The sequence below is a fragment of the Peromyscus californicus genome, unplaced genomic scaffold (assembly GCF_007827085.1).
Source record: "Peromyscus californicus insignis strain IS unplaced genomic scaffold, ASM782708v3 Scaffold_4__1_contigs__length_199733344, whole genome shotgun sequence".
Lineage (NCBI taxonomy): Eukaryota > Metazoa > Chordata > Mammalia > Rodentia > Cricetidae > Peromyscus > Peromyscus californicus.
The window spans coordinates 188,242,728-188,268,207 of record NW_026294562.1 but is presented as its reverse complement, the minus strand read 5'-3'; the positions used below and the strand labels follow the sequence as shown (position 1 = coordinate 188,268,207).

The following is a 25,480-nucleotide window of genomic DNA, read 5'->3' as shown; positions in this document are numbered from 1 at the left end:
CTTTGTTTCAGTTTTCTTTGCCATTAGACTGTAGGACCCACAAGCAATTTGTGAAATAATCAAGCACTCAGGATGCTCTAGAGAATGACAGTGGGAAAAGAAATCCACCTTTATTGAGAATATTTTTCTGGCTGCTTTGTATATTAGCAGGACAAAGGGAAGCATTCCAAGGGTAAGTTGTAAAGTGAGATATTCCTCTTACAATGGGATAAGCTCATGTAGACTGCTAATTAAACCAGCTGAAAAAGCTCCCAATTTATCATTTTGGTCAATTGTTAAAAGATAAGACACCAACTCCTTCACTTTCTGTACTGGCATTGTGAGGGAGATGGCAGAGTAAACAACTGGATACCAGAAAAAAACATATCATTTATATACTTAAAATAAGAATTAGAAATTTTATTCCTTATCCAGACCAAATTGAGTCTAGGTCCCACAGAGTAACGATTTATAAGAACAAATGGTGCAAAACAGGGAAAACCCAGAGAAGTGAGGCAGCTGATGTTCACCAGCCACCAACTGTGATTATACAAAAGAGCAACACAGCCTTGTAAGATGGAGGAGAGAGTACAAAAAGACAGGAAGATAGACACCAGGGCCAGGATTCTCTGGGTGGCTTTGGACTCAAAGCAGATTCTACTGGAACCACGAGTGCTACGGATGTGTTGAATCTTCTGCTTGTGTCTGTACAGAATGACAATCATGGAGCCACTAGACCAGGCCATGAGCAAAGAAAAGAAGACTTCAGGGCACATCACCAGTGCTGAATAGAGTGAGTCATTGATTTCATCTCTCCCTACAGTGGAACAGAATCCAAAATCTCGTTTTCTTGTCAGATTTTTACTATTCCTTTTAATAAATGGGTACACAGGGAAAATGACATTTATCAACATGTACAAAACCCAGAGGAGGGCAATGGAGCAGCCAATGTACTTTGAAGCTTTGACTCTTTGATCCTTACAGCAGCATTCCTTGTGACTGATGGTGGTGACTTGGAAGACACTCAAGAGGCAGGTGGTAGCAAAGGACACACTCCGGCCAACTCTTTGAATGTACAGAATTAATCTACATGCAGAATGGTTTAAAAACTGCTTCAACCCAAAAGCTGTGATTGTGTTTGGCACCCCTGTAGAGAGAATAATTAATGTGTTGGCTGCCATTAAATGCATGTGAATCAAATCTGTGGGCTTTAATTTGCTTTCTCTATAGTAAACTCGGAAGTAGTATAGAAGAGAGAAATTTCCCAGAATTCCAGCTGTAGTTTCTGACAACAAAATGATTTTGATGGTCATATTCCAGAAGTCGATTCTGTGTCTTGGAATGATTTTCCTTAGATAATGGCCACAGCCATTTCTCTTGGTGAAATGAATGAAAGGTATTAGTAATCCAAAGAGCTATAGAAATGACTAAATCAGAATAACCCTTAGAGCTTATGAGTACCATCTCAGCCTAGACTACATAGCAAGAATTTCTCAAAGTTACTGGCAGGAAAAATTATTACTCATAATGCATAGTACTGTAAGTCGTCAAATGGCCTCCACACACATATGTGTTCTTTTTTGATGATTTTGCTGCTTCTTCTGATGATCATATACATAGGCAATATGACAGTTTTTTTTTAATTTTTAACTTCTTAATTGATTCTTTGGGAGTTTCACTTCATTCATCCCAATTCTGCTCACCTTCTGCTTCTGCTATATCTCTGCTCACCTGTGCAGTGCCCTCCAACAAAAGAAAACAAAACAAAACAAGCAAGAAAGTAAGAAATCAAACAAAAACAAAACCCCTCTTAGCTTCTCCTTCCCCACTTCACCAACACCTTTTCATTCATCCTGGTAGCATTGTGGGCCTCAGTGTGTCATATATTATATTACTTCATCCTATTAGCTTTACTAGCAAATATTCATAGCAATAATCACTGGTCCAGTTCAAAGACTCTTGTTTCATGTACACCATCATTACTAGATTCTCACTGGAACTCCTCTGGGATATCCCATGACTGGCCTGAGTCTTGAAGGTCCTGCAAGTATTATTTCACAGGACCAGTCTCTTCTCAATCTCCTGCATGTCCTAATTTGTGTAGATGGTAGGGTGAACCAAACCATGGCCTGGGTGTGGGCCTGGGTGGTACCTGAGATGGTCATTCTGGGCCACTGGGGCCACCTACCTCAGGTGGGGCAGAGTCAACTTCCCTATGTCCATGACCTCAGCTTTGGCTCATCCTTGCCTGTGGGTGGGGCTATCTCTCGAGAGTGCAGGGCCAGCTATTACATAGTTTCAGATACACACTGTTCAACAAGGGACAAGTGAAAGCCCAGCATCCCTGGAAGCTTTTTAACGTTCTACCTACCTAGAGTTGTTTACTTGTTGAGAGGCCAGGAACATTTCTAGGTAATTTATGCCAGTGCATCTACCCCACCACACATGTGAAGACGGAAAAAAGTACAAATATTGAAGGTAGAGTGTGGTCACACTGGTCCATTGATATCCTGTATTCTCACATGAAAATATTCATTTTTTAAAATTTTGTAAAGAGTTAAGTGTATATTAGTAAATATAATTTTGTCAGTTAAATATAATTTATGTATGTGTAGAAGGAAAATGGCAATGACAATTTATGATTACCCACTGTACTCTAAGTTTGAAACCCTCTTTGATGTTTAAAACTGTATAATATAGACAATATCATTATTTCCACTGTCAAAAACTGAACTTAGAATCACAAAGAGCATGTGCCTCTTTAAATCCAAAAAGTGCACACAGGCAGAGCCAATACTAGGACTTGGCCATGGCTAGTTTGGCACAAAATCACCTCAACGTACTCTAACAAAGCCATGTTGGATGGTCTAAAACATGTTCCAGCCTTCAGGGCAGTTTGTGTTCCTCATTTGATTTTTGTTCACTTTATAGGTATTTGGTTGTATGCTTTTGGTTTTAAAATGTTTTCATTAGGTGGTCCTAGAGAGGCTGCTCAGTGGTAAGAAAAAATGTGCTGTTACTGTAAGGGACCTGGTTTTGGTCCTTACAATTTACGCCTTACAATTGCCTGTGACTCTAATTCCATTCTAATCACCCTCTAGTGGCCTCTGCAGGCACTGCATTCTCAAAGAGCTAATATTTTCATGCAGGCAAAAACATATATGCACACAAAATATAGACAGACATATAAATCTTTTTAGAAATAACTTTTGATTTTGACATAAAGGTTTATCTCATAGGAAATGTCAACTTCCAGTGCTTCTGAGTTTTTAGTAAAGTGCAGTTTTCGAAGTGCAGTCTGACCTGACAGAAAACTGTCCGAACTCCAGTTTATTTCAGAGACACAAGGTGGACCTGATGTTTATGATGCTACCAGAAATACAAATTGTTGTCAGTGCAGGTGTAAAGGCATTAGCAGGTAATAGAGATGAATTACTTACACAATTAATCTGTACAAAATAAGACATTAAATGCTATTATGTAGTTAACAAATAATCGCATAAGAAGAACATTAAATTCCTAAAACACTTCTTTTAAATATCGGCATGTACTTGCTACTTTTTTGTTATTTTTCAAGACCAGGTGTCACTATATAGATGTAGCTGTTCACAAACTCATTGCGTAGATCATGTTAGCCTCAAATCCATGTCCTTGTGTTAAAGGTTTTCTCAAAATACCTAGCTTATTTGTTAATTTTTATACTGATGAATCAATTACAATGAAATCTATGATGCATTCAAATCAAAGAGTGGCATGCGAGATAATAAAGTGCAATCTTAAGAATGTGAAACCTTAGAGCTGGAGAGATGGCTCAGTGGTTAAGATCACTAGCTGTTCTTCATAAGTTCTGATTTCAATTCCCAGCAACCACATGGTAGCTCACAACCATTTGTAATTAGATCTGGTGCCCTCTTCTGGCTTGCAGGCATATATGCAAGCAGAATAGTGTATACACAATAAATACATTTAAAAAATAATAATGTGAAACCTTACTTATTGTCCTTGAAGATATAGCATACTATGTGTGAATATCAATTTAGCTGAATGGTGGAACTCCGGGATACCATGCACAAGGCTCTGTCTTCCATTATCAATAATGTTAAACAGTGAGTGAAGGCAAGCCATCATGCTGTGCTTAATATTAGAGTATGATAAAATCAGAAGAAATAACTCAAGGCACATTTGGTCCTGGCAGTCATTGCCTGATATTCATACTGCACCTTCGCTTTCATTTTCCCTTCCCAAGTTCAAGAGTGAGAGGCTTCAAACCAGTGATTGTAGCAATGGCCATTCAATAGATTCAGTTACTGTTTCAATAACCAGATCATAAATGTAGTATAACACACGAATACTTTTTACTCCACAAACATTGTCACACCCTGTACTTCCCAGGGATGTGTGTTTCTTATATTTCCATTCTAATGTTTATTATGACACAAAACCATGGTAAATTAAAAAAATAAGACTATACATTATGTAAGCTGAGTTGAATTCTCACATTGACTTATTACCACAACCCTTCAGCACATTTGCATATGGGCTGCATGATCCTGGTGTTACCCACAGTCATCCTTGTTGGGGGACTTTTATCACGGTAAGAAGCAAGAATTGACACAAGGTTAGAAACACTTTGATCTGTTCAGCTCATCTCTTAGTATGAAATTATTCTAGTGCCTTTGCCTATTCCAGGGTTCAGTTTCTACCCTAGATTCCTATTATCATACATGCACACTTACTCAGTCTTCTCTTCTTTGCTGACTCTGCCACTCAGACTGAAATACAAAGTACTCACCTGGATTCTTGTCTCTGCAGGATGGTGGGTTCATTGGGAAGATCCAGTCTCATTAATAAGCATAACTGTGGGAGAGTTAGAACAAGGTTGACGTAGAGCTCTGTGACTCTGTGACCTCACCTCCCTCCAGAAATGCAATTTTCATTTCACCTGTAGTAGCAATGACAGTGACAGCATTAGCTTTGGGAGACTAGACAATTTATGAAAACTTTCTAGCAATTAATTAGTAAAGACACTTCAGATTTCCTTGTTCTTTTATCTAAAGGGACAAAGTGTTTTGAAAAGGCGTTGAGTTTTCATGATCTCTGAAGGTTGACCGGGTCTCCAGTGGAAGCTGCTGGAAACTTTGACTTCAGATTCATGAGAAAGTTAGAGAAGTTCCTGTGCCTCTTTGGATTCCACACTTCACTGACTTCTTCCAATACAAACCAACATAATTAATTTTAGAACATAAACATAACATTTTTAGAACATTTATAACATTTATTATTTTGAATATTTGAGTGTTTTATGTATGCACATGTGTCTTAATCAAGTCTAGAAATGATTATCCCCTTCTAATTCCTTTCCTATCCACCCACTGAAATGTTTATATGTTCCTTAAAATAAAGAACCAAATAAAACAAAACTAAAACTAAAAATTACCAAGTCTACTTAGCGACACTACTGTGTGTCAAGTAGAATGGCATCATTGGAATCATGAGTAGTCTCTAAAAGGGAAACATCTGACACATCCTCTCCCAGAAGCCATCTGTGGCCATTAGCTCTCCAACAAGAGTAGGACTTCTGGACTTCCTCTACTCTGCTGGGATTTTTCTAGATTGATCTGTGCAAATTTTGCACACACAGTCATAACAATTAAATTCACTTGCACAAGGGCTCTGTTTTATCTGGAAAAAAACAGAATCCTTGGAATCATGTATCACCAAAAAAGTTTTAACACTTTCTACCTCTTTTTCCATGATGATTCCTGATTCTTTGGAGGAAGAAGTATTATACAGATGTCCCATTTTTAGCTGGGCCCTCCAGTGTATCTTATTCTCAGCACCTTTAATAATGTGGTCCTATGTGTCAGTCCCCATAGACTTCAAAAAGAAGCTTCTCTAATAAGGGTTGAGAGATATACTAATCAGTCATCATAAAGAACAGATCCTAGAGGCCAGTTTATTACTTTGTCCTTTGATCAGAATAATAGCATTAGGTTCTCCTCATGTAATGAACCAGACTGACTCCATCTTAACATCAGTAGTCATCTTGTTATAAGATCAAAATAAGTTCATTTCTGTTTAATGTAAAACTAAACTCTCTGTTTCCTGGAATTTGACTTGTTCCAGACTCAGACTCTGCCTTGATCTCCACTCTTTCCCACAACACCAGGTGTTCTACCAGATAAACTTAAACTGCTATCTTCTTCAGTATTTTGCTTGCAAGGTTTCTATGTCGCCAAATTCCTCTGGCAAACCCAAGTTTATGGTTTTGACATATAAAAGGAGCCTAGAAATTTATCTCGTAGTAGTTCTCATAAACCTCACATCAGGGGGGACAGCTGCTGGGCCAGCTTTGCTCAACACAGAAGTAAAGCTTGATTAATTGGATCAAAATTACAGCTGGGTAGTTTTGGTCACTTGCCTTTAAGCTCAGCACTTGGAAGACAGAGGCAAGTGGATCTCTTTGTGTAGGAAGTCAGCCTATCTTTGTTGGATGGGTCTTTTGTTCCTTTATTGTCTCTTTTGTTTATTGACTTTTGGCCAAGGTTCTGGTGAATGGGTGGTTGACAGGTCAAAGAGGGCTGTCTCTGCTGAGGTTTGTGGGGATTTGGGTGCTTAGATCCAATGTATTATCCAGTGTTTCTGGCTGGAGTGGCCTTTATTTGTGTCTATGGGGTCTGTTCTTCCAACAGGTGTGGGTTTTGCCTGTGCCTGTAGATTCTGTTCCTTAAACTGGTGTAAGTTTTGACTGTGTCTGTTCTTCCAACTTGCGTAGGTGTAGCTTGTGGCTATAGGGTCTGCTGATATTGCTGGAGAAGGCTGTTCATGGGAAAGCTGATCTTCTAATTGGTGGATGTGGTGCTTGTGCCACTAGGGAGTGCTGATGAGGGAGATGGTTGAATAGGGGGAAGGGAGAGAATGATGGGTTCAGTGGGTTTGGGCAGCAGAATGGGTCTTGTAGATTTCAGAGTCCAGTGGGTGAAGGTGGTGGTGGTGGTGGTGGTGGTGGTGGTGGTGGTGGTGGTGGTGGTGGAACAAGATGCCCACAGGACTCTTACCTGCTGCCTGGCTGCTGGGGCTGAGATAGGAGGGAGAAGAGCAGAATGTCCCCTGGGGGTCTTAGGGCCTAGATATTGGGGTAATTTAGCTGGAATACCAGTTATTCACCTCTTCTTCCAATTGGTGGAGGTGGTGTTTGTGCCTCTAGAGATTGCTGATTTTGCAGGAGATTGTTGGCTGGGGAAAGATGATGAGTTGCTGGGTTTGTGTGGTAGAGTAGGTCTTGAAGAGTTCAATGGGTAGAGGAAGTGGTGGAGTGGCCTATCCACAGGACTCTTACTGGCTAGCTAGTTATTGGGACTGAGATTGGAGGGTGAGGGGCACAGGATGTGAGTTAAGGCTTAGAGATTGGGACAGTTAGCTGGGAAACAAGTCATTCACCTCTTCTTCCAATTGGTGGAGGTGGTACTTGTGCCTCTTAGGGGCTGCTGTGTGAAGATTGGGGTTTTCATTGGGATTGTATTAATCTATAAATAGCTTTTGTTTAAATGAAGATCACAGTGAAGAATATATAGATTCTGTACAACTGGACAGTCATTCACTGTATCCCAGATGGGGATGTTTGAGCACAACATGGTACTCCTCTGGTGTTAGATCTTCTCAATCATAGTATAGTAAATAAACAAAACAATGAGTCCCATTATGTATGTCCCTTTCCAAAGACAGGCTCAGATATTATATTACACAGTTATGAATCCAACATTTAAATCAATATCTGGAAGAAACCTAGGCATGGTGACAGCTATTAGTGTCTAAAACTGGGCAAGCATGAGACTTAGACTCAGAGTAAATGGTATTTGTGTCATATACTCTCTGAGGACTGGTAAGTGCATTATACTATAGACCAATATCTAGGGTCAAAAAGGGTTAAATGGCTTCACAGAATCATTGTGAATTAATTGTCTATATCCACTGTATTTCTACCACTGTGATTTTCACAAATCCACTACACCTCATCATACCTCACTAGTCTCTATTGCATCCTTTTTCCACCCTGCAAACTCTGAGTGACTCTATGGTTTTGTTAGTTCACAGTCCTTACCAATGACCTTCCTAGACGTCAGTCCCTTGTCAATCAACTGTGTCATTCATCCCCTTGTATTGTGCCTCCTTCTAATTCAAATATATTAGACTAACATCTATGTCCTCTGTATTCCACTCCACATTCTTTTATGCTCAACTTCTAAGCAACTCAAGTCGTCTATGACACTAATACATACTCTTGACACATCAAGTCTGTGTCATTTTCTTTGGGACAGTTCTCTTTTCTCTTTTATTTTCTTTCTTTTTATTTATTCTTGGTGTCTTTCACATCATGCTTCTTTATACCATTCATTTCCCTGTCCCTTCATATCCACCCCTGCCAATGAAACCTTCCCCCACAAATAAAATAAAACAAAATTTAAGAGGAAAAAGAAAAAAATGAGAAGGAAAAAAATCAATCTCATCATGGAAGTTATGGTATGACACAATGAGTTGCTGTGAATGTGTTGCTCTGATTGGTTAATAAATAAAGTGCTGCTTGGCCAGTAGCCAGGCAGGAAGGATAGGTGGGACAAAGAGAGAGGAGAATTCTGGCATCAGGAAGGCTGAATCAGGAGACACTGCCAGCTGCTGCTATGAGAAGCAGATGTTAAGATACCAGTAAGCCACGAGCCATGTATCAACTTATAGATTAATAGAAATGGGTTAATTTAAGATATAAGAACAGATAGCAAGAAGCCTGCTACTTGGTGTTCACTTGGCTGAAGGACTGGTGGGTGAGAGAGATGTGTCCTGACTGTGGGCCAGGCAGGGCCAGGAAAACTTCAGCTTATGTGAGTCATGCAGCAAAACCTTTTATCCATTTATCTTTACTTGCCAGTGTTCATTGATGAGAGTCAGTGGTCTGGAATTCCTCTTGATTATCCTGCTATTGCCCTGTGTTGTGGAAATCTTATAGCTTTGGGTCTGCAGTACTGGTCCCTTCACCTATGCCAACAGATCACTGATTGGGTGGATGTTAGGGTTGGCCAACGCATATCCCTTGTTCTGGGCCTTGGTAGCTGCAGAGTAGGTCATTCCACCATTCTTCCTTGTTTTCATCTCAAGCATGAGCTCTTTGATGTGTTTTTCATCAACTCATGCCCATCATTGTCTTGTCCTGTTCTCCCCAATCCCCTTCATTTTATTGTGGTCATTTTTCTTCCCCCACTTTTCTATTTATTTCTATGAACCTCTTCTCTTTATCCACATGGCTCAAATAGAAAATATATACTCTTTGAGTTTTCCAAAGTTTTGCAGGTCATTTCCCCATCAAGCTACTATTTAGAAAAACTGTTGACAACTACAAATGTTAAATATAAATGAAGGTGGTTAGTAATGTTGTGACTCTTATTTCTTGGATTCTTGGGTCCTAATCCTTGGCTGCATGTTTACAATATGTAGCCTTTATTATGTTGACATATGATCCATTCATCTCTAGACACTTTATTGTAGGTAGAGTTTTCCTGCCTGGCCCACAGTCAGGACAAATCTCTATCACCTGCCAGTCCCACAGCCCCTCAGACCCGACCAAGTAAACACAGAGACTTATATTGGTTACAAACTGTATGGCCGTGGCAGGCTTCTTGCTAACTGTTCTTACAGCTTAAATTAATCCATTTCCATAAATCTATACCTTGCCACATGGCTCGTGGCTTACCGGCATCTTCACATGCTGTTTCTCATCGTGGCGGCTGGCAGTGTCTCTCTGACTCAGCCTTCCACTTCCCAGCTTTATTCTCCTCCTTGTCCCGCCTACACTTCCTGCCTAGCCAATGGCCAATCAGTGTTTTATTTATTGACTAATTAGCAACACATTTGCCATACAGAACATTCCACAGCACTTCCCCTTTTTTTCTTTTTTCAAAAAGGAAGGTTTTAACCTTAACAAAGTAAAATTACATATAATTTGGGAATTTGGGCGTAGCTTCTCTTACTACTTCCTGCTGGAGGGGGGCGCTGTATCTTATGGGGAAACAAAGAAAATTTTAGGATTATGAAATAGTCCATGAGGCTGTATCGTCTGAGCCAGTTGCCTTCAAATCGTTCTGGATGTTGGATCATCTGGGCCATGGTGTCATCGGAGACCTTTCAGGGGGTCTTGGCTGGTCAAACCTGATGTATCTTAATCTGGAACAAATCCATAGCCTCTGGCTTTCTGTGGGAACAAAAGCAGAGTCTCCTTTCCAAAGTAACATATCCTTATATTCAAATTTTGAAGTCAAGGTACCTTTAAAATATACATTTTGGCATAACTCAACAGCTTTTACAATCAAATGTTTTTCTGCAGTTAAAAGTCCCAAAGACAACACAATGCAGATTCTCTGTGTAATATCCATTTTTACATGGCTTATTTTTTATACTACCTTTACTGTCTCTTTAAAGACTTTATTTTTTAAAACTATGTATTTGTTTCTATAACTCTATATATCATCTTTTTTGTCTCTTTCAAGCCTACGTATCTTTTACACACATTGTAAACTATTACATCTGAATCTGTCTTATTGTGAATCTATTGCTTTAAGCTGCAGCAGCTGTGGCTGCTGGCTCCGCCCACCTCAGCTTCCCAACATGGCGGTGGTTTACCACGAGCTCTGGGAGCTAGTGTGGGTCTATGCTTTTATCCAAGCAGCGTGTAGTCCAGAAACCTCTTTTTTTGTTTTGTACCAGCAAAGGCTAAATCCACCATGCAGCTTAATGTGCCACTTGCAGAGGCCTCATTCCCGCCATACAGCAGGTCGAGCACGCACTCTAGGAACCCACCAGTAGCTCAAACAGGCAGCTGCCGCTCATTTGAGAGAGACAATTAGGAAGTTGTTTTTAGCTCCATTTTAGAATCTTTTTTTTGTCAGTTTTTAGGTGGAAACTCTTGCCACCACGTTGGACGCCATTTGTAGGTAGAGTTTTCCTGCCTGGCCCACAGTCAGGACAAATCTCTATCACCTGCCAGTCCCACAGCCCCTCAGACCCGACCAAGTAAACACAGAGACTTATATTGGTTACAAACTGTATGGCCGTGGCAGGCTTCTTGCTAACTGTTCTTACAGCTTAAATTAATCCATTTCCATAAATCTATACCTTGCCACATGGCTCGTGGCTTACCGGCATCTTCACATGCTGTTTCTCATCGTGGCGGCTGGCAGTGTCTCTCTGACTCAGCCTTCCACTTCCCAGCTTTATTCTCCTCCTTGTCCCGCCTACACTTCCTGCCTAGCCAATGGCCAATCAGTGTTTTATTTATTGACTAATTAGCAACACATTTGCCATACAGAACATTCCACAGCACTTTATGACATTAATGATCAAGGGGTGTTAGATTTTGTTAAAAGTATTTTCTGACATCTCGGCTTAAAAATGGGTTGTCTCAACCTGATCTGTCCATTCAGAGCTCAGGAAATTTCATGGAAGTGGAGACAAGAGTAGTAGTATAGCCAGAGAGGATGGATGACACCAGGAACCAAAGCCCTCTAAGTCAACTGAGCAAAGATCATGTCAACTAACAGAGAATGAACCAAAAGCATAGGACCTACACAGGTCCATCCCAGTTTTATATTTCTATGGGATTTCTGATTTGTGAATGATTGGATCTCAGATTCTTTTGCCTTATATTGTACTATTTTCCTTTTGTTAATATGCCCTGTCCAAATTCCATGTGATGGTTTTATTTTATCTCTTTGTATGTTATTTCGTTATGGTTTGTTATTATGTCTTAGAAGTCTGTTCTTTTGTAATGACAGAAAGGCAGTGGAACAGTTGCATGAGAGGGAAGGTGGGGAGAAATGGGGAGGAATAAAGGGAAGTGAAACTGTAATCAGGATATATTGTGGGAAAATAGGATCAATTTTTTAATAAAATGTTCAAAAAAGAAAAAGAAACACAGGTTTTTGGCAATCATGATAATCAAGTGAATTCTGTCTTTGAGTGCTTCTGTGTGATGCAGTACATTTACTGATAGCTGTATATTGGCCATCCCTGAATTTGGATGAATTGTGATACCTGTTTGTTTTAAACTAAAATCACTTTATTATCATGAACTCACAAATAAAAGCATTAAAGCACTACAATGAGTTAGCCACTCTAAGGAATACTTGCCCAGGCCAAAATTTTGTATATTTCACTGAACTTCTGTGTAGTTAGAATAGCCATGCTAAAGCCATGTGGCATTGCTTAGGGTTTTACATTCTCACTAGCAATTGCATTGGTATGCCATTAGGCACCATAGAAAAGGAAAGGGAAAATGTTAGAGAAGAAAATAGAAAAATAATTATTTTTATATCCTCTTTCATAAATCTTAGATCAATATACCTGCTCATCACCTAATGCTACTTTTCTTTGATTCCTTTCTAAATGTTATACTGATGTTTCATTTACACTAATTTGTGTATATTCATGTAGACATTAGAGGATAGTATCTACATATGCAGGAGACCGTGTAACTTTTTTTCATTCTATGCTTGTGTGACCTGTCTTAAAATTATCCCTTATAAATACATTAATTTTCCTAAACACTTTGTGATTTCCTCTTAAACTGTAGTTCAAAAATAGTCCAATTTCTTTCTGAGCACAAATTTAATTATCAATTTATCTGTTTCTTGATATGTAAGTGGCCTCCATTTCCTTGTTGTAATAATTAGAGCAGCAGTGAAAATGGATGTGAAAATATCTCTATGGTACGATAAGGAGTTTTCTGGGTATAAGCCCAAGAGTAGAAAACCTTGGTCAAATAGTAGTTTCATATTCCACTTTTTTTGAGAAACTCCAAAACTGATTTCCATAATGGTTGTAATAAATTCTTTCAAACTCTTTTTATAAAGTAAGCATTATACTGATGCAAAACCAGATAAAGACAGAACAAAAGCAAAGGGAATTTATAAATCAATATCCCTGACAATGCTAAAGTTCTCAATAAAATGATGGTAAACAAAAATCAAGATTGCACTAAAACCATCGTACATTTTGAATTGATTTTTTTACAATGTGAGAGATATTAGTCCTACTTGTTTTCTGGTATTTGTGCAGGCTAGATCAGTTATGAGGTGACTAGGACCTTCTGATGTACAAGTTCATTGCCATTAACCATTTCAGTTTCCCTTGAAGTTAGAATGTAGAACAAAGAGCTTTCTGTGAAATAACCAAGCAGCCAAGATCACCTGAGGAATAAAACCACAAGAAGGGCATTTTTATTGACAGCACTTGTCTGGCTGTTTCACTCAACAGGTGGAAAAGGGGAAAGTCACAGCTTCTAGTTGAAGAGTACAGTAGGCCTCAAAGAATGTGAACAGCTCATGAAGGGTGCTGATTCAACCAGCTGACAAAACTCCCATATTCATTTCAGCTAATCTTAAAAAGAAAAGGTGCTACCTACTTAACTTTTTGTTTTGACCTTTTCAGGGTGATGAGTGAGGTAATAACTGGATACTAAGTAAAGCATATCACTTGCATACTTAAAATGAGAATGAATTATTTTATTCCTTATCTAGACAAAACAGTACCTGGATGCTGGAAGTCACAGAAATATGAAGTAGGAATTCAGCTGAAAATGGCAAAAGCTATTACCTGCAAGAGTCAAGAACTTTTCCAGAGGGAAGCCAAAATTTAAGGAATATTGGTAATATTGGCTTTTGAATATATTAGCTATTTCCTGCAATGCAATGAATCTATTGGATCTTTCCCATTTGATTCTTTCCCCATGAACTTCTAACAAGATGGTTGATCGTTTCCTGGGCACAACTTCCCATATGCTATTAGGGTATATTGTATAAAATTCTCCAGCTGTGTTTATTCTTTATTAGCAAACATCTGGCCATGGCCATTCTCCAGACAAAAGTATTTCATCTGAGATACTTCTCCTATATCCTAGGACAGACTGCAGATAAATAAGCATTAGCTCCTCTCACCTACAGATAAGAGAAAATTACCACTAACATTTAATCCTGAACTCCTTACCTTCACCACAGTTTATTAATGTAAGACTCTATTTTAACAGATTTACTACTTACAATTCTGGGGTGGTGTTTTGGCCAACTGCCAGTTACTGAGATAAGGTAAGAATTTCTACTGACCCAAGGAGACAACGCACAAGGCCAGGCAGATGAAGTTTGCCAAGCTTTGTTTCTTGTGCAAATTAAGCTTTTATCCTCCCTCTTTTATCTTAGTCCAGGTGTTATACCCAGTTCTAAAGATTCCCCCTTTTGCAATTAACTCACAGCAAAAGTGCTTTTACTAACCAAATACTACTCATTGTGATGCAGGCTGCCTAGCAACAGATTGAAGTTCTTCTGCCCTTAGAGAAAGTGGTGCAACCAGAGAATTGCTGATTGTATGTGTATGAAAGGTAGAAACTTGAGACAGAGAGAAGAATGAAGATGGAAAGAACTAAGATAGAACAATGAGAGAACAGCAGAAGAAGGGACAGGGAGAAGCTAAGTATGAGAACAGAAAAGAAGCTGTGTAGATAGAATTGACTTAGAGGAAAGTGAATGAAATAAAGAGCTCACTGTGCTCAGATTCTTTTGATATCCCTCAGATTTAATTCTTCACTGCTGATAGTGTCTATTCTGGGCCCTGGGAGAAATCTCCACCAGCAGGTACTGGTGGGAAATTTGTTACCCGGTGCCTTTGAACATGGTACTCATGAAATCATCCAAGTATATCCAGGGAAAGGTGTCACTTGGTGGAAGCTGTCTAGTGAAGAGACCCACCTTCCTGGGGGTGGGGGGTGTTGTAAATGTGACCTCTGAAGTCTTCAGCTACAAGTGAACCTCACTGAAGGGTGCTGCAGACCCCAGGGATCCTGTATCTCCCCATCAAGCAGTGAGTAGTTTGAATTTTCTTTCCCCTTTAGCACTCCATCCCCTAAGAATATTTCTTGTACCATGGGTCAGGACTAGTCTAAAGAGAAATAGCTTTCAGTAGAAGTTACAGCATATGGGCTTAAGATGAGAGGCAATTCAGTCAGCTCCAGTCAGTTTACAGACTTGATGAGGAAGCAATAGACTGTCTTAATTCCAAAAGGCCCCCTGGGAAATGTAAAGAAAGATTAAGGGGACCCATGAGAGCCACTGACCTTATGGGATGGATTCACTGGCAGACAATGACAGGTGGAAGAGGCTCTACCCCCTCCTCCTAGGGTGAAATCTGCTGTTATTTCATTCAGGGTCTTACAAATAGATAAAACAATATTATCACACAACAGGACCTTTTGAGAATGTAAACTAGGGCCAATGAAGTTTGCTTCATTCTCCCAAGCTTCCCAAAGTGGCAGCTCCTGCTACAAACAGCCTTTTTTGCTAAGACTCACTGGAAACAAAAGGGCAAACCTTGCACTTTAAAACTGCCTTGCAATTCCCTAGTTGCTCCAGCAGCCCTCATTTAAATAACAAAACCAGCCTCACTGCCAGAGTCCCTTTAAAAAATAATGTCAGTTCCCCAACAGTCATAAGCTATTTCTTAGCTCTCCTCCTCTTGCTGCATTAATAAAAGTGTCTCTTTCTCTTTCTTTCTCTTCCTAGGTTGACTGTTACTACGAAGTTCTTGGTTATTTACAAAAATCTTGGGCGAGTCCAAGAACTTCCAGTTAACTTACTCAGAAGCAGATCTGTGGGAGGAAGATGCTCTTCCCATGATCTGTAAATTCTGAATGGGTTTCTTGGACCTCAAAGACATTTGATGAATGAGAAATCCTGCCACAATAAATGCTTACTTCTTTTCTGAACATCTACCATCTTTTTTTTTCCTCTGAGCCTAACTGCCTGCCTGAAATTAATCTCTGTACATCTCTGCTGTCTGCATCTGAGCTTTCAGTTCAGCCTGGGGCTTCAACCCTCTCTCTCACCTTGCCATTCCTTGTGACTGGATGGCCTGATACAATCAGTCTGACATAGCTTAAAATAGATCCTTCTCCCTTTTCACTCATGAAACAATCATTTTGGGTTCTTTCCTGGGCTTATCTTATTTCATGATATACCATGAAGGATTAATTAACTTGTCACTCTCCTTATGTACTATATTTCTGATAGGAGTGCCTGTTTCTGTATTAAAATAACTTCAATACAAATTTATTATTTTTAAGACTAAACCTAACAGGGATAAAACTTAAAGTTCTAAGTTTATAAGGGCAATTAAGTTATAAACTGTTAAGAATAAGTTTACTTTAATTATAAACTCTTAAAGATAACTAAGACATACAACTTATTGAATAATTGGCCAAATTAAATTATAAACTGTTAAGAATAAGTTTTACTTAAATCATAAGCTATTAAATAAAAATATTAGCATAGAAGCTAAAGCTTGATCATCTTATAAATGATCAAATTCTCTAATGTATACAAAACTTTGTTTATATACATGCTTAGTATGCTAAACATTAATATATCAATTCCTTACTTAGTCCCCTGGCATTTAAAATGTTTAAGCTTCCCACTATAGAAAAAACTATGCCGTGCTTCTTATTGCCAAGGTTTTTCCCAAATTATACCTTGGGATCATTTAGATTATATTTCCATTTACCAGTTCTCAAAACAATTTGCCTTACTACCCAATTTCAAATAAAATTAGCTCACCAAACAGATTTCAAAGTAACTTTTTACTGTTCCTTTGTTTAAAGGAATTCACTCTACATTGACTACTGTCAGTTATCAATCACCTATGTCTCCTAATGATTTAAATATAAAGATGTTTTGAGATGTAAAAGTTTTTGTAAGAATATGAAGGATTAGATATAAAGAATGTTTAGAAAAGACAAAAAATAACTTATGACACGTTTTCACAAGTTTTGGGGATAGATACTTATAGCATATAAACATCTAGATATGTTATAAATGATAAATGAGTCTGAGTAAATACCCTATATGGACTGAGGATGTATGCCTAGGTTAGGTCTAAAATTATAAAATAAGTCATAAAGGTTAGAATATGGATAAAGTTTTTGTAGCATGAATCTTAAAAGGTCTTACTAATAAAAACAAACCCAGAAGCCAGATGTTGGGGTGAATGCTGGAAGATCAGAGAAGCAGAACAAGCCACAGCCACCTCACCTTGCCAACTTCTCAGCTGATCCTGTATCCTCCAACTGCAAGCCTCTGAGTCCTAACCGGAAAGGATCTCAGCTGGACTGTTGCTCAAAAGCCTAAAAGCTTAACCAGGCCAAAAGCTTCTAGTTGCTGGTCCTCGTGCCTTATGTACCTTTCTGCTTCCTGCCATCACTTCCTGAGATTAAAGGCATGAATCACCATGCGTAGCTGTTTCCAGTGTGGCTTTGAACTCACAGAGATACATCTGGATCTCTGCCTGTGGAATGCTAGGATTAAAGGTGTGTGTGCCACCATTTTCTGGCCTCTATGTCTACCTAGTGGCTGTTCTGTTCTCTGACCCCTACAAAAACAATTCAGATTCATGCAAGACAACATGTAGAACAGCTGCTGCTGCTCCCATGAAAGACAACAAAGAACAGCCTATGCAGCTCCAAAGGGAGCTGCTGGTTTCAATTCTAGGGAAATGCCTTTTTGGATTCAGGAAACTAAGAATTTTAAAACTCTTAAAGTACAGGGAAAGAAAACAACTGGTTTGCTAGACACAGGCATGGGACATTTCTTGAATTTCAGGAAAAGATTGATTGAGTACTTGGGAGACGACTGTTCCTCCTTCCTCTCTAGTGGATCTAGGTCAAGCTAATAATGTAGCCAGAAGCTCAGGAATATTAAGGTAGTCTGATAGAGAAAATCATGGCACATTCTGTCCATATGCCCTTCCCTTGATACCTTCCTGTGGGGAACAGATTGCTGCAATAAATGTATATATTATTAATCTTTGCTAATGAACTAGTTTCAGCTCAAATGCTATAGATGAGTTTTAACCCTGAAAAAGGCTTGTGTAAACAAGCCTAAGGCAGAATTGAGTCAATTATTTCAGAAATTAAAAATGACATACATGACTTAGGGTATCAAAATTTATCCTAGGGGCCACTGTTCATCTCACTGCTGAACCATTACATGGAAGTCTGATGCTCCTATCTGGGTTGAACAATGGTCCTTGAATGCTGAGAAAATTGAAGCTATTACCTGTCTGCTGGAGAAACAAGTTAATAAGGGCATATAGAGCCCTCCACCAGTCCTTGGTGTGGTGGTATTTTACTTGTACAAAAATGTGATTTTAATTGTATGTTAATAAATAAAGTTGCCTGGGGGTCAGCGCTATTAGAGCCATAGCAAGTGCATGGTGGCGGTGGCGCACACCTTTAAGGACCTGGAGGGCGGTACATTCAGGCAGTGACGAGGCAGTCACATGTTTGGGTTTACAACCAATGAGAAGGCAGAACAGCTAGAGTATATAAAGACATACACAGGGGAAGTAGGTCCCTTTCGGAGAGCTCTCTTGACTGAAGAGGATCGCTGAAGCAGGAAGGGTGAGGCTCTTAGCTCTGACCTCTTGGCTTTCTTCTCTGAATCGGCTCTGTGTTTCTTATTTGATAAGACGGTTGGTTACATCTACACCTTGGGACACCAGAATATTTGTATTTGAGAAAAAAAATCAGACAAATAGAGAATGTTACAGGGTCTTAGAAAATAAAATGTAATCATGGAGCCAATGGGAACTTTATAGCCTGGCTTCCCATCTCCTATGACCATCCCTAGAAATCAAAATATAATTGTCACAGACTTACAAGATTGCTTCTTTACCAACCCAAACATGCTAAACATTGTCAGCATTTCACTTTTAACTTGCCTTCTCTAAATTTTCAGAGACCTATCAGAGGTATAAGTGGTAAACTTTACCTCAAGGAAGCAAAACTATTCCAAACTTGTGCCAAAAGTTTGTGGATGCAGCACTTTTTGTTAAGTTCATAAAATGTATTCTGATGTTTATCTTGTTCATTATATGAATGATATATTGATTTCTTTTGCTGACAGAGTCTAATCACAACAAGCATTACAATTTCTGGTGAAACAATTGGTTTTATATGGTCTTCAAGGGGCCCCTGAGAAAAATCCTAATTTAACTACCCTTTTCATATTTGGGATGTGTTATTCATATGGATTTTGTTTCCCCACAATCTTTTCAATTGAGAATGGACTGTTTAAAAACTTAAAAGGATTCTCAAAAAACTGCTTGGTGATATATCCTGGGTATGTACCCATTTGGATATACCCATGGTTGTATTCAAACCCCTATTTGACATTCTTTGTGATGACCCTAATCCAAGATCACCACAAAAATTAACACCCAAGGCTAAAGCACCCTTGACTCTACTAGAGGAGGGACTTAATCCTAAAGACACCTTCATGTAGATTATAACAAACCATGGAATCTGGTTATTCTGCCTACTGAGTACAGTCCCACTGCCTGCTTGTGTCAAGGAGAGCCTCTAGAATGGCTACATTTACCTGTAACTCACAAAAAGATTGTGACAGAATGTATCTCTGTTTGCATTCCTTTTGGGCAAATGAAGGAGATGGAGTAAAGAATTATTTGGACAAGATGTCCATGTGATAATCCTTCTGTATACAGTTGAACAGCATACTATCTTATGAGTCTGTAAATTGGCAAATAGCTCAGATAGGAAATACTAACACTTTCTCAAATGAATTACTTGCCCATTATCTGTTAAAATTCATATGCTTACATCCTGTCATCTTTCCATGTAGAACTAAATCTGATCCTTTGCCTCCTCCAGCAGCACTAGTATTTACTGATGGCTCCTGCTTCAGGCCATAAATTTTGTTAAACAGTATATTAAAGAGACATTGTTAGATAAAGAGTTACCTGAATTAGTCATGGGCATCTGTGGGACCAAGGCTGCAGTTGGAGTTGAACTAATAATTTAAATTTGTAATCAAAGCAATATCAAACCATTAGCTATGAGAGGACAGTAATAACTTGTGTCAGGGTATATAATACTGTTTATCTTTTGATCAAAATTAATGAAAATATATTTAGGACAGGATTACTATTTCTAATCATATTTTTATAAGTTTTGATATCATTGATGAACAGTTCATCAAAATGACTTGGAATTGTATCAATTTATTCATAAAGTCAAAGCTCAATATTTAAGAATCTATGAGTAATTAACAGTCTGTAATCAGACTGGCAGCTTTAGAACACCTTTGTCCTACAGTGGCCTAGTCATATGGTGTGATCATGTAATCCAGGATCAATAAAGGTGGGTCAGTGTCCTGTGAAAACATGTAAGCATGTCCTATTTCTGTTGTTATGAAAACATCAGGACATTCCCAATTACCAGTGAGAAGGTCCTAGATGCTTAGGTGTAACTTTGTGGAGAAATGTCTGAAGAAAAAATTAGTATAGTCTTTAGAATATATTCATTACAAACAGAGCATGATTTAAGATATGGGGAGATGAGTATTTAGGATGAGTTTTTTTTTTTTTCTCTTTTCATCATAGCTTGACATGGGGGGTAATAAAGAATGCCTGTAGTGGTAGATACGAAAACTTAAGGACCAGTTCTTAAGTGCTCTTGAAATGCTCTAGACATTCCTAAAATTGAAAAGCAGTGAAGAATATTATGTTACCTCTTATAGCCATAAATCATAAGGATGTAGGCCTCATAGGTAAGCTCCCATAGGGAGAGAATTTGTAGTTGTTGGAAAAACATATGAAAAGGTGCCAGTATATTCTATAGGGCTATCTGCCAATCTACAGACTTATAAGTTTCATAGTTTGATATGAGTATACTCTCACCTGTGAAATATATATATTGTTTTATATAGAGAGATACATAATTGGGTTGAAGACTATGAGAAAACTGTAAATGACTCTGTCAGCATGAGAAAGCAATATATCATCCATATAATGAACAAGATAAACATCAGAATATATTTTATGAACTTTTGACACAAGGTTGGGCTAGTTTTATTTCCCTGAGGTAAGATTTTTATTGATACATCTGATGGGGTCCCTGAAAATTTGGAGAAGGCAGGCTAAAAGCAAAATGCTGACAATCTTTAGGGTGTAAAGGTATGGTAAAGAAGCAATCTTGTAAATCTATGACAGTTATATTTTGATTTCTAGGGATGTTCATAGGAGATGGCAAGCCAGGCTATAAAGTTCCCATTGGGTCCAATAAATTTTATTTAATTTCTAAAGGTCTTGTAACAGTCTATTAGCCTATTTTTTTTCTAAGTAACAAATATTGGGGTAATTCTAGGGCTGGTGGGGAGCTCTATATGACCTACTTTTAGGTTTTACTTCCATCAGACAGGTAGCAGCTATAATTCTCTCAGTATTCAAAGGCCATTGTTTGACCTAGATAGGAACATCAGATTTTCCTGAAATTTGGTCAGCAGTGAGGGGGATCGTGGCTCCCAGGACAAATCCTGATAACCTAGACCATGTCTGTCACCTTTAATTTCTGGAATAATGGCTCAATTCTGTCTTGGGCTTGTTTATATAAGCCATTTTTGTGTAGAACCCATCTATAGCTTTTGAGCTGATATTAGTCCATAGCAGAGATTAATAATACACCCACTAGTTGCAATACATCTCTTCCCCAGGGTGGTAGGTAAGGATGGGATACATCTAGACAGAATATGTTATCATTTTCTCTATCTGACCATCTTGATAATCCTGAGCTTCTGGTAACAATATTAGCTTGATCTAGGCCTGTAAGAGATGAAGGAGTACTAGTGGTCTCAAGTACTCAGCCAATATTTTCCTGAAATGCAAGAAACATCCATGCTTATATCTAGCAAGCGAATTATTTTCTTTCCCTGTATTTTAAGCATTTAGTTGGTTTAGAATATTTAATTTCCTGAACCCACAAAGCCACATCACTAGAATCCAAACCAGCAGCTCTGTAGGGTACCTCTCTGCATGAATCTGAATTGTTTTTGTAGGGGGTTATATGATGATCTTAATCTCTCAAGTAAAGTCAGGATTCAATCCCTCCAGGAAGAACTTTAATATCTTGTACAGCAGAGGAGCTATGGTCTATAAATAGCCCCAGTGTCCCTTCTGGAGAAGTCCATAGACTCTTGTATTAACACATACATAAGTCCATTCCTAAAACCTATATATCTCAGACCTCAATAAAAACTTTATCCATAGATAAATACATTCTCAGTATCTCTAGGTTATTTATTGAGAGTCATGTATCATTTATAACATGTTTATATGTTACATTTATCTATCCCAATAACTGTTCATTTATATATCATAAGTTAATTTTAACTTTCCTGAATATTCTTTTTATCTAAAATTTCATACCCTTATAAAAACTTTACATCCAAAAGTATCTATTTATTTAATTCATCAGGAGATATAGGTGATGGATTATTGAGAACAGCCAATGTAAAGTGAATTCCTTTAATCAAAGGAACAATAAAAGGTCATTTTGAGCCGGGCGGTGGTGGCGCACGCCTTTAATCCCAGCACTCGGGAGGCAGAGCCAGGCGGATCTCTGTGAGTTCGAGGCCAGCCTGGGCTACCAAGCGAGTCCCAGGAAAGGCGCAAAGCTACACAGAGAAACCCTGTCTCGAAAAACGGAAAAAAAAAAAAAAAAAAGGTCATTTTGAAATCTGGTGAGCTATCTTTCATTTGAAATTGGAATGCAAGGCAAATTATCTTTAGAGCTGGTAAATGGGGATATAATCTAAATGATCTCAAAGCTTAATTTGCACAAAATCCTGGCAATAAGAGGCATGGCATAGTTTAAAGAGGGAAGCTTAAACATTTTTAAAGTGTCAGGGGTTAAGTGAGGAACTTATTATATTAATATTTAGCATACATGCTATTTATATAAACATAGTTTTTTGTATACATTAGAGAATTGGATAATTTATAAGTTAATCAAGCTTTAACTTGTATCCTAATAATTATCTTTAATAGCTTATAATTTAAGTATAACTTATCCTTAATAGTTTAAAGTTAAGTTGATCAATTAATCAATAGTTTCTATTTCTTAATTATTTTTAATAGTATAAGTAAACTTATTATTAACAGTTTATAAGTTAGTTGTTCTTATAAACTTAGAACTTAGGATTTATATCTGTCAGGTTTAGCCTTAAAAACAATAAGTTTGTATTGAAATTATATTAATACAGAAACAAAAACTCTTATTCAGAAATACAGTATATAAGGTGAGTATTTATTTAATGAATTCTTTATGGTGTATTATGAAATAACATAAGCAAAGTAAAAAAAACCCCAATAGTTATTATATGAACGACAAAAGGAAGAGGATTATTTCAACGACAGCGGCCAGTGTATCAAGTTTGCCACCAGTTACTGGGAATGGCAAGGTGGGCGAGGAGTGGAGTTGCAGGTCTAAGTGAGCTGAAACACTTACCACAGAGAGTTTTTCAAAGAGAAAAAAAGCGCAGATGTAAGCATTTGTTTAGGCAGGATTTCCTGGTTTTTAGATGTCTCTGGAGGTCCAAGGAAAAGCACATAGAATTTTCAGGTCATGGGAGAAGCATCCTTCTTCCATAGAACTGGATGTTTAATGACTTAACTGGAAGTTCTTGGACTTGGCCAAGATCTTCCTAAATAACCAGGAACTTTGTAAAAACATTCAACTCAGAAAGAGGAAAAGGGAGAAAAAGATATTTTTTTTAATACAGTAACAGGAGGTGGCTGAAGAAATAGTTTAAATTGCAATTAGTTTTAAACTGGCTTTGGCAGGAGTGGCTTGTATGGTTATTTAAATGAATGCTGCTGGAGCTCAAGCTAGCTTCAGGGCAATTTCAAAATTTTACTGTTCAAGTTAACCCTTTAGTTTCCAACAAATCTTAGCAGAAAAAAAAAAAAAAAACAAAAAACAAAGTGTAACATGGACTGCCACCTCAGAGAAAAATAGCAAACCTCATTGCCTCTAGTACACATCCTCAGGAGGTCTCCTGGTGTTATCTCTTTGAAAAACCCCAAATGAAATAATGGCAGGTTTCTCCATAGAAGGGAGGGGTTCAAATTTCTGCCATTTATCACAGTCTGCCTGTAAAGCTATTTCATAAGGTCAGCTGCTTTTAGGGCTATCCTAGGATTAAGATAATTGGTTGCTTCCTTATCTAAACCTGTAAACTGACTGGAGCTGATTGAAATGCCTTTCATTTTAAGCCTGTGTCCTGTAACTTCTATCAAATCTGTTTTTCTTCAGACTCATTCTGACACATAGTGCAAGAAATATTCTTACTTGAGTCTGCAACATCCTTTGGTGAGGTCTGTTCTGTAGCTGAACTCCTCAGTGGTCACCTTTACAGCTCCCTGAGGAAGCTTGCCTCTTCTCTGGTAGCCTCTGCCAAGTGACACCTCTCTCTGGATGTACTTGGTCTTGCCCTGTGTTATGCCCAGATCATGACCCCAAAGAGATCACTGAAGACCATAGGTGTCCAGAATGCAGCAACAAGGTTTATTCTGTAGATACAAGTCTAGACAGGGAACTCATTCCTACACCCAATACAGTGAGGCAGGGAGGAGTTGCTCTTTCTTTGTGTGGCTAGCGTTTTAAAGGCAAAAACCACAAGCCTTTCAGGGGGGTTGGGGGGGGGGGGTGGTTTGCATGGGTGCAACTCGGATTGGTTTATTTTTATCTCTGTTCTCTTTTAATTGGGTGAGGGTATGTAACCTTTGAATTTACTGGTTGGTGGTTACAATTATCACTTTGGGGGCAGTCAAGCACAAGTCCCAGGCTTTATCCTTGAGCCATCATGGGGGCTGGCTAGCCAAGCACGTACTGACTGTGGGGGCAGGCTCAGTGGTCCAGGCTCTGTCTTTGAGCTGCCATGGGGACTGGCTGGCCTAGCATGTCATGCACATAACTCTAAGTTGGTGAGGGGCCCTGGACAGTAAACATCTGTCTAAACTTTGAGCAGTCAGAGTACGTGCAGAAAGGGAGCTACTGCAAGGATTATGTCTTTTGTTCATGGCCCTCTCAGAAACTGCTTGCTCAAGTCTCAGGAAACTGAAATTGATGCCTGCTCTCTGAGAGAAGACTGAGCAGCCTGATATGGCATCTGCTTGGTCCTTTCACCCTGGTCCTATGAGTACCATGTTAAAAGATGCCAGATATCAAAATTTTCCCAGGGGCATGCCCTGAGGAGATTTCTCCCAGAGTCCTGGGTAAGATGCTATGGCCAGATGGGGTAATCTGAAGGAATAGATTCTATGTACACCATGCTCTTTCATCTGTTCACTTTATTCCTCTGAGATTAAATTCTATCTACACAGCTTTATTTCTGTTTTTATAAATTGCTCCTCTCTGTTTCTTCTTTTCCTGTCTTCTCATAGCCTTAACTAAGCTCTTCTGCTATCAATCTCATCTTTGTCCTCTGTTCCTCCATCTCTCATCTTTCCTACCTCTCTTACTCCCTTGACCTGACTCAAAATCCACTGACAATCTGCGAAGTTTTTCCTTTCCTTGCTCTTCTCCCCTCAGGCTGAGCCATATTAAAACCTAAACCAGAGT

The 25,480-nt window shown here is 38.6% G+C and overlaps 1 protein-coding gene across 1 annotated transcript; it reads right to left on the bottom strand.

The window, feature by feature from the left end:
• Positions 1–299: 299 nt before the first annotated feature.
• Positions 300–2,836, bottom strand: LOC128124226 (vomeronasal type-1 receptor 4-like). Its single transcript, XM_052760407.1, has 2 exons — positions 2,813–2,836; positions 300–1,355 (listed from the first exon to the last, which is right to left on the bottom strand). Exons 1-2 carry the CDS (start codon positions 2,834–2,836, stop codon positions 300–302), a joined length of 1,080 nt encoding a protein of 359 aa, XP_052616367.1.
• Between the last annotated feature and the right edge of the window lie 22,644 nt (positions 2,837–25,480).

Excerpts from the sequence above, each read along its gene's own strand:
- LOC128124226 (XM_052760407.1), bottom strand. The coding sequence starts at position 2,836 with ATGGCTTTGTTAGAGTACGTTGAG. Across the intron at positions 1,356-2,812 it reads CTTTGTTAGAGTACGTTGAG|AGAAATGGCTGTGGCCATTA; the intron begins GTGATTTTGTGC and ends CATTTCACCAAG.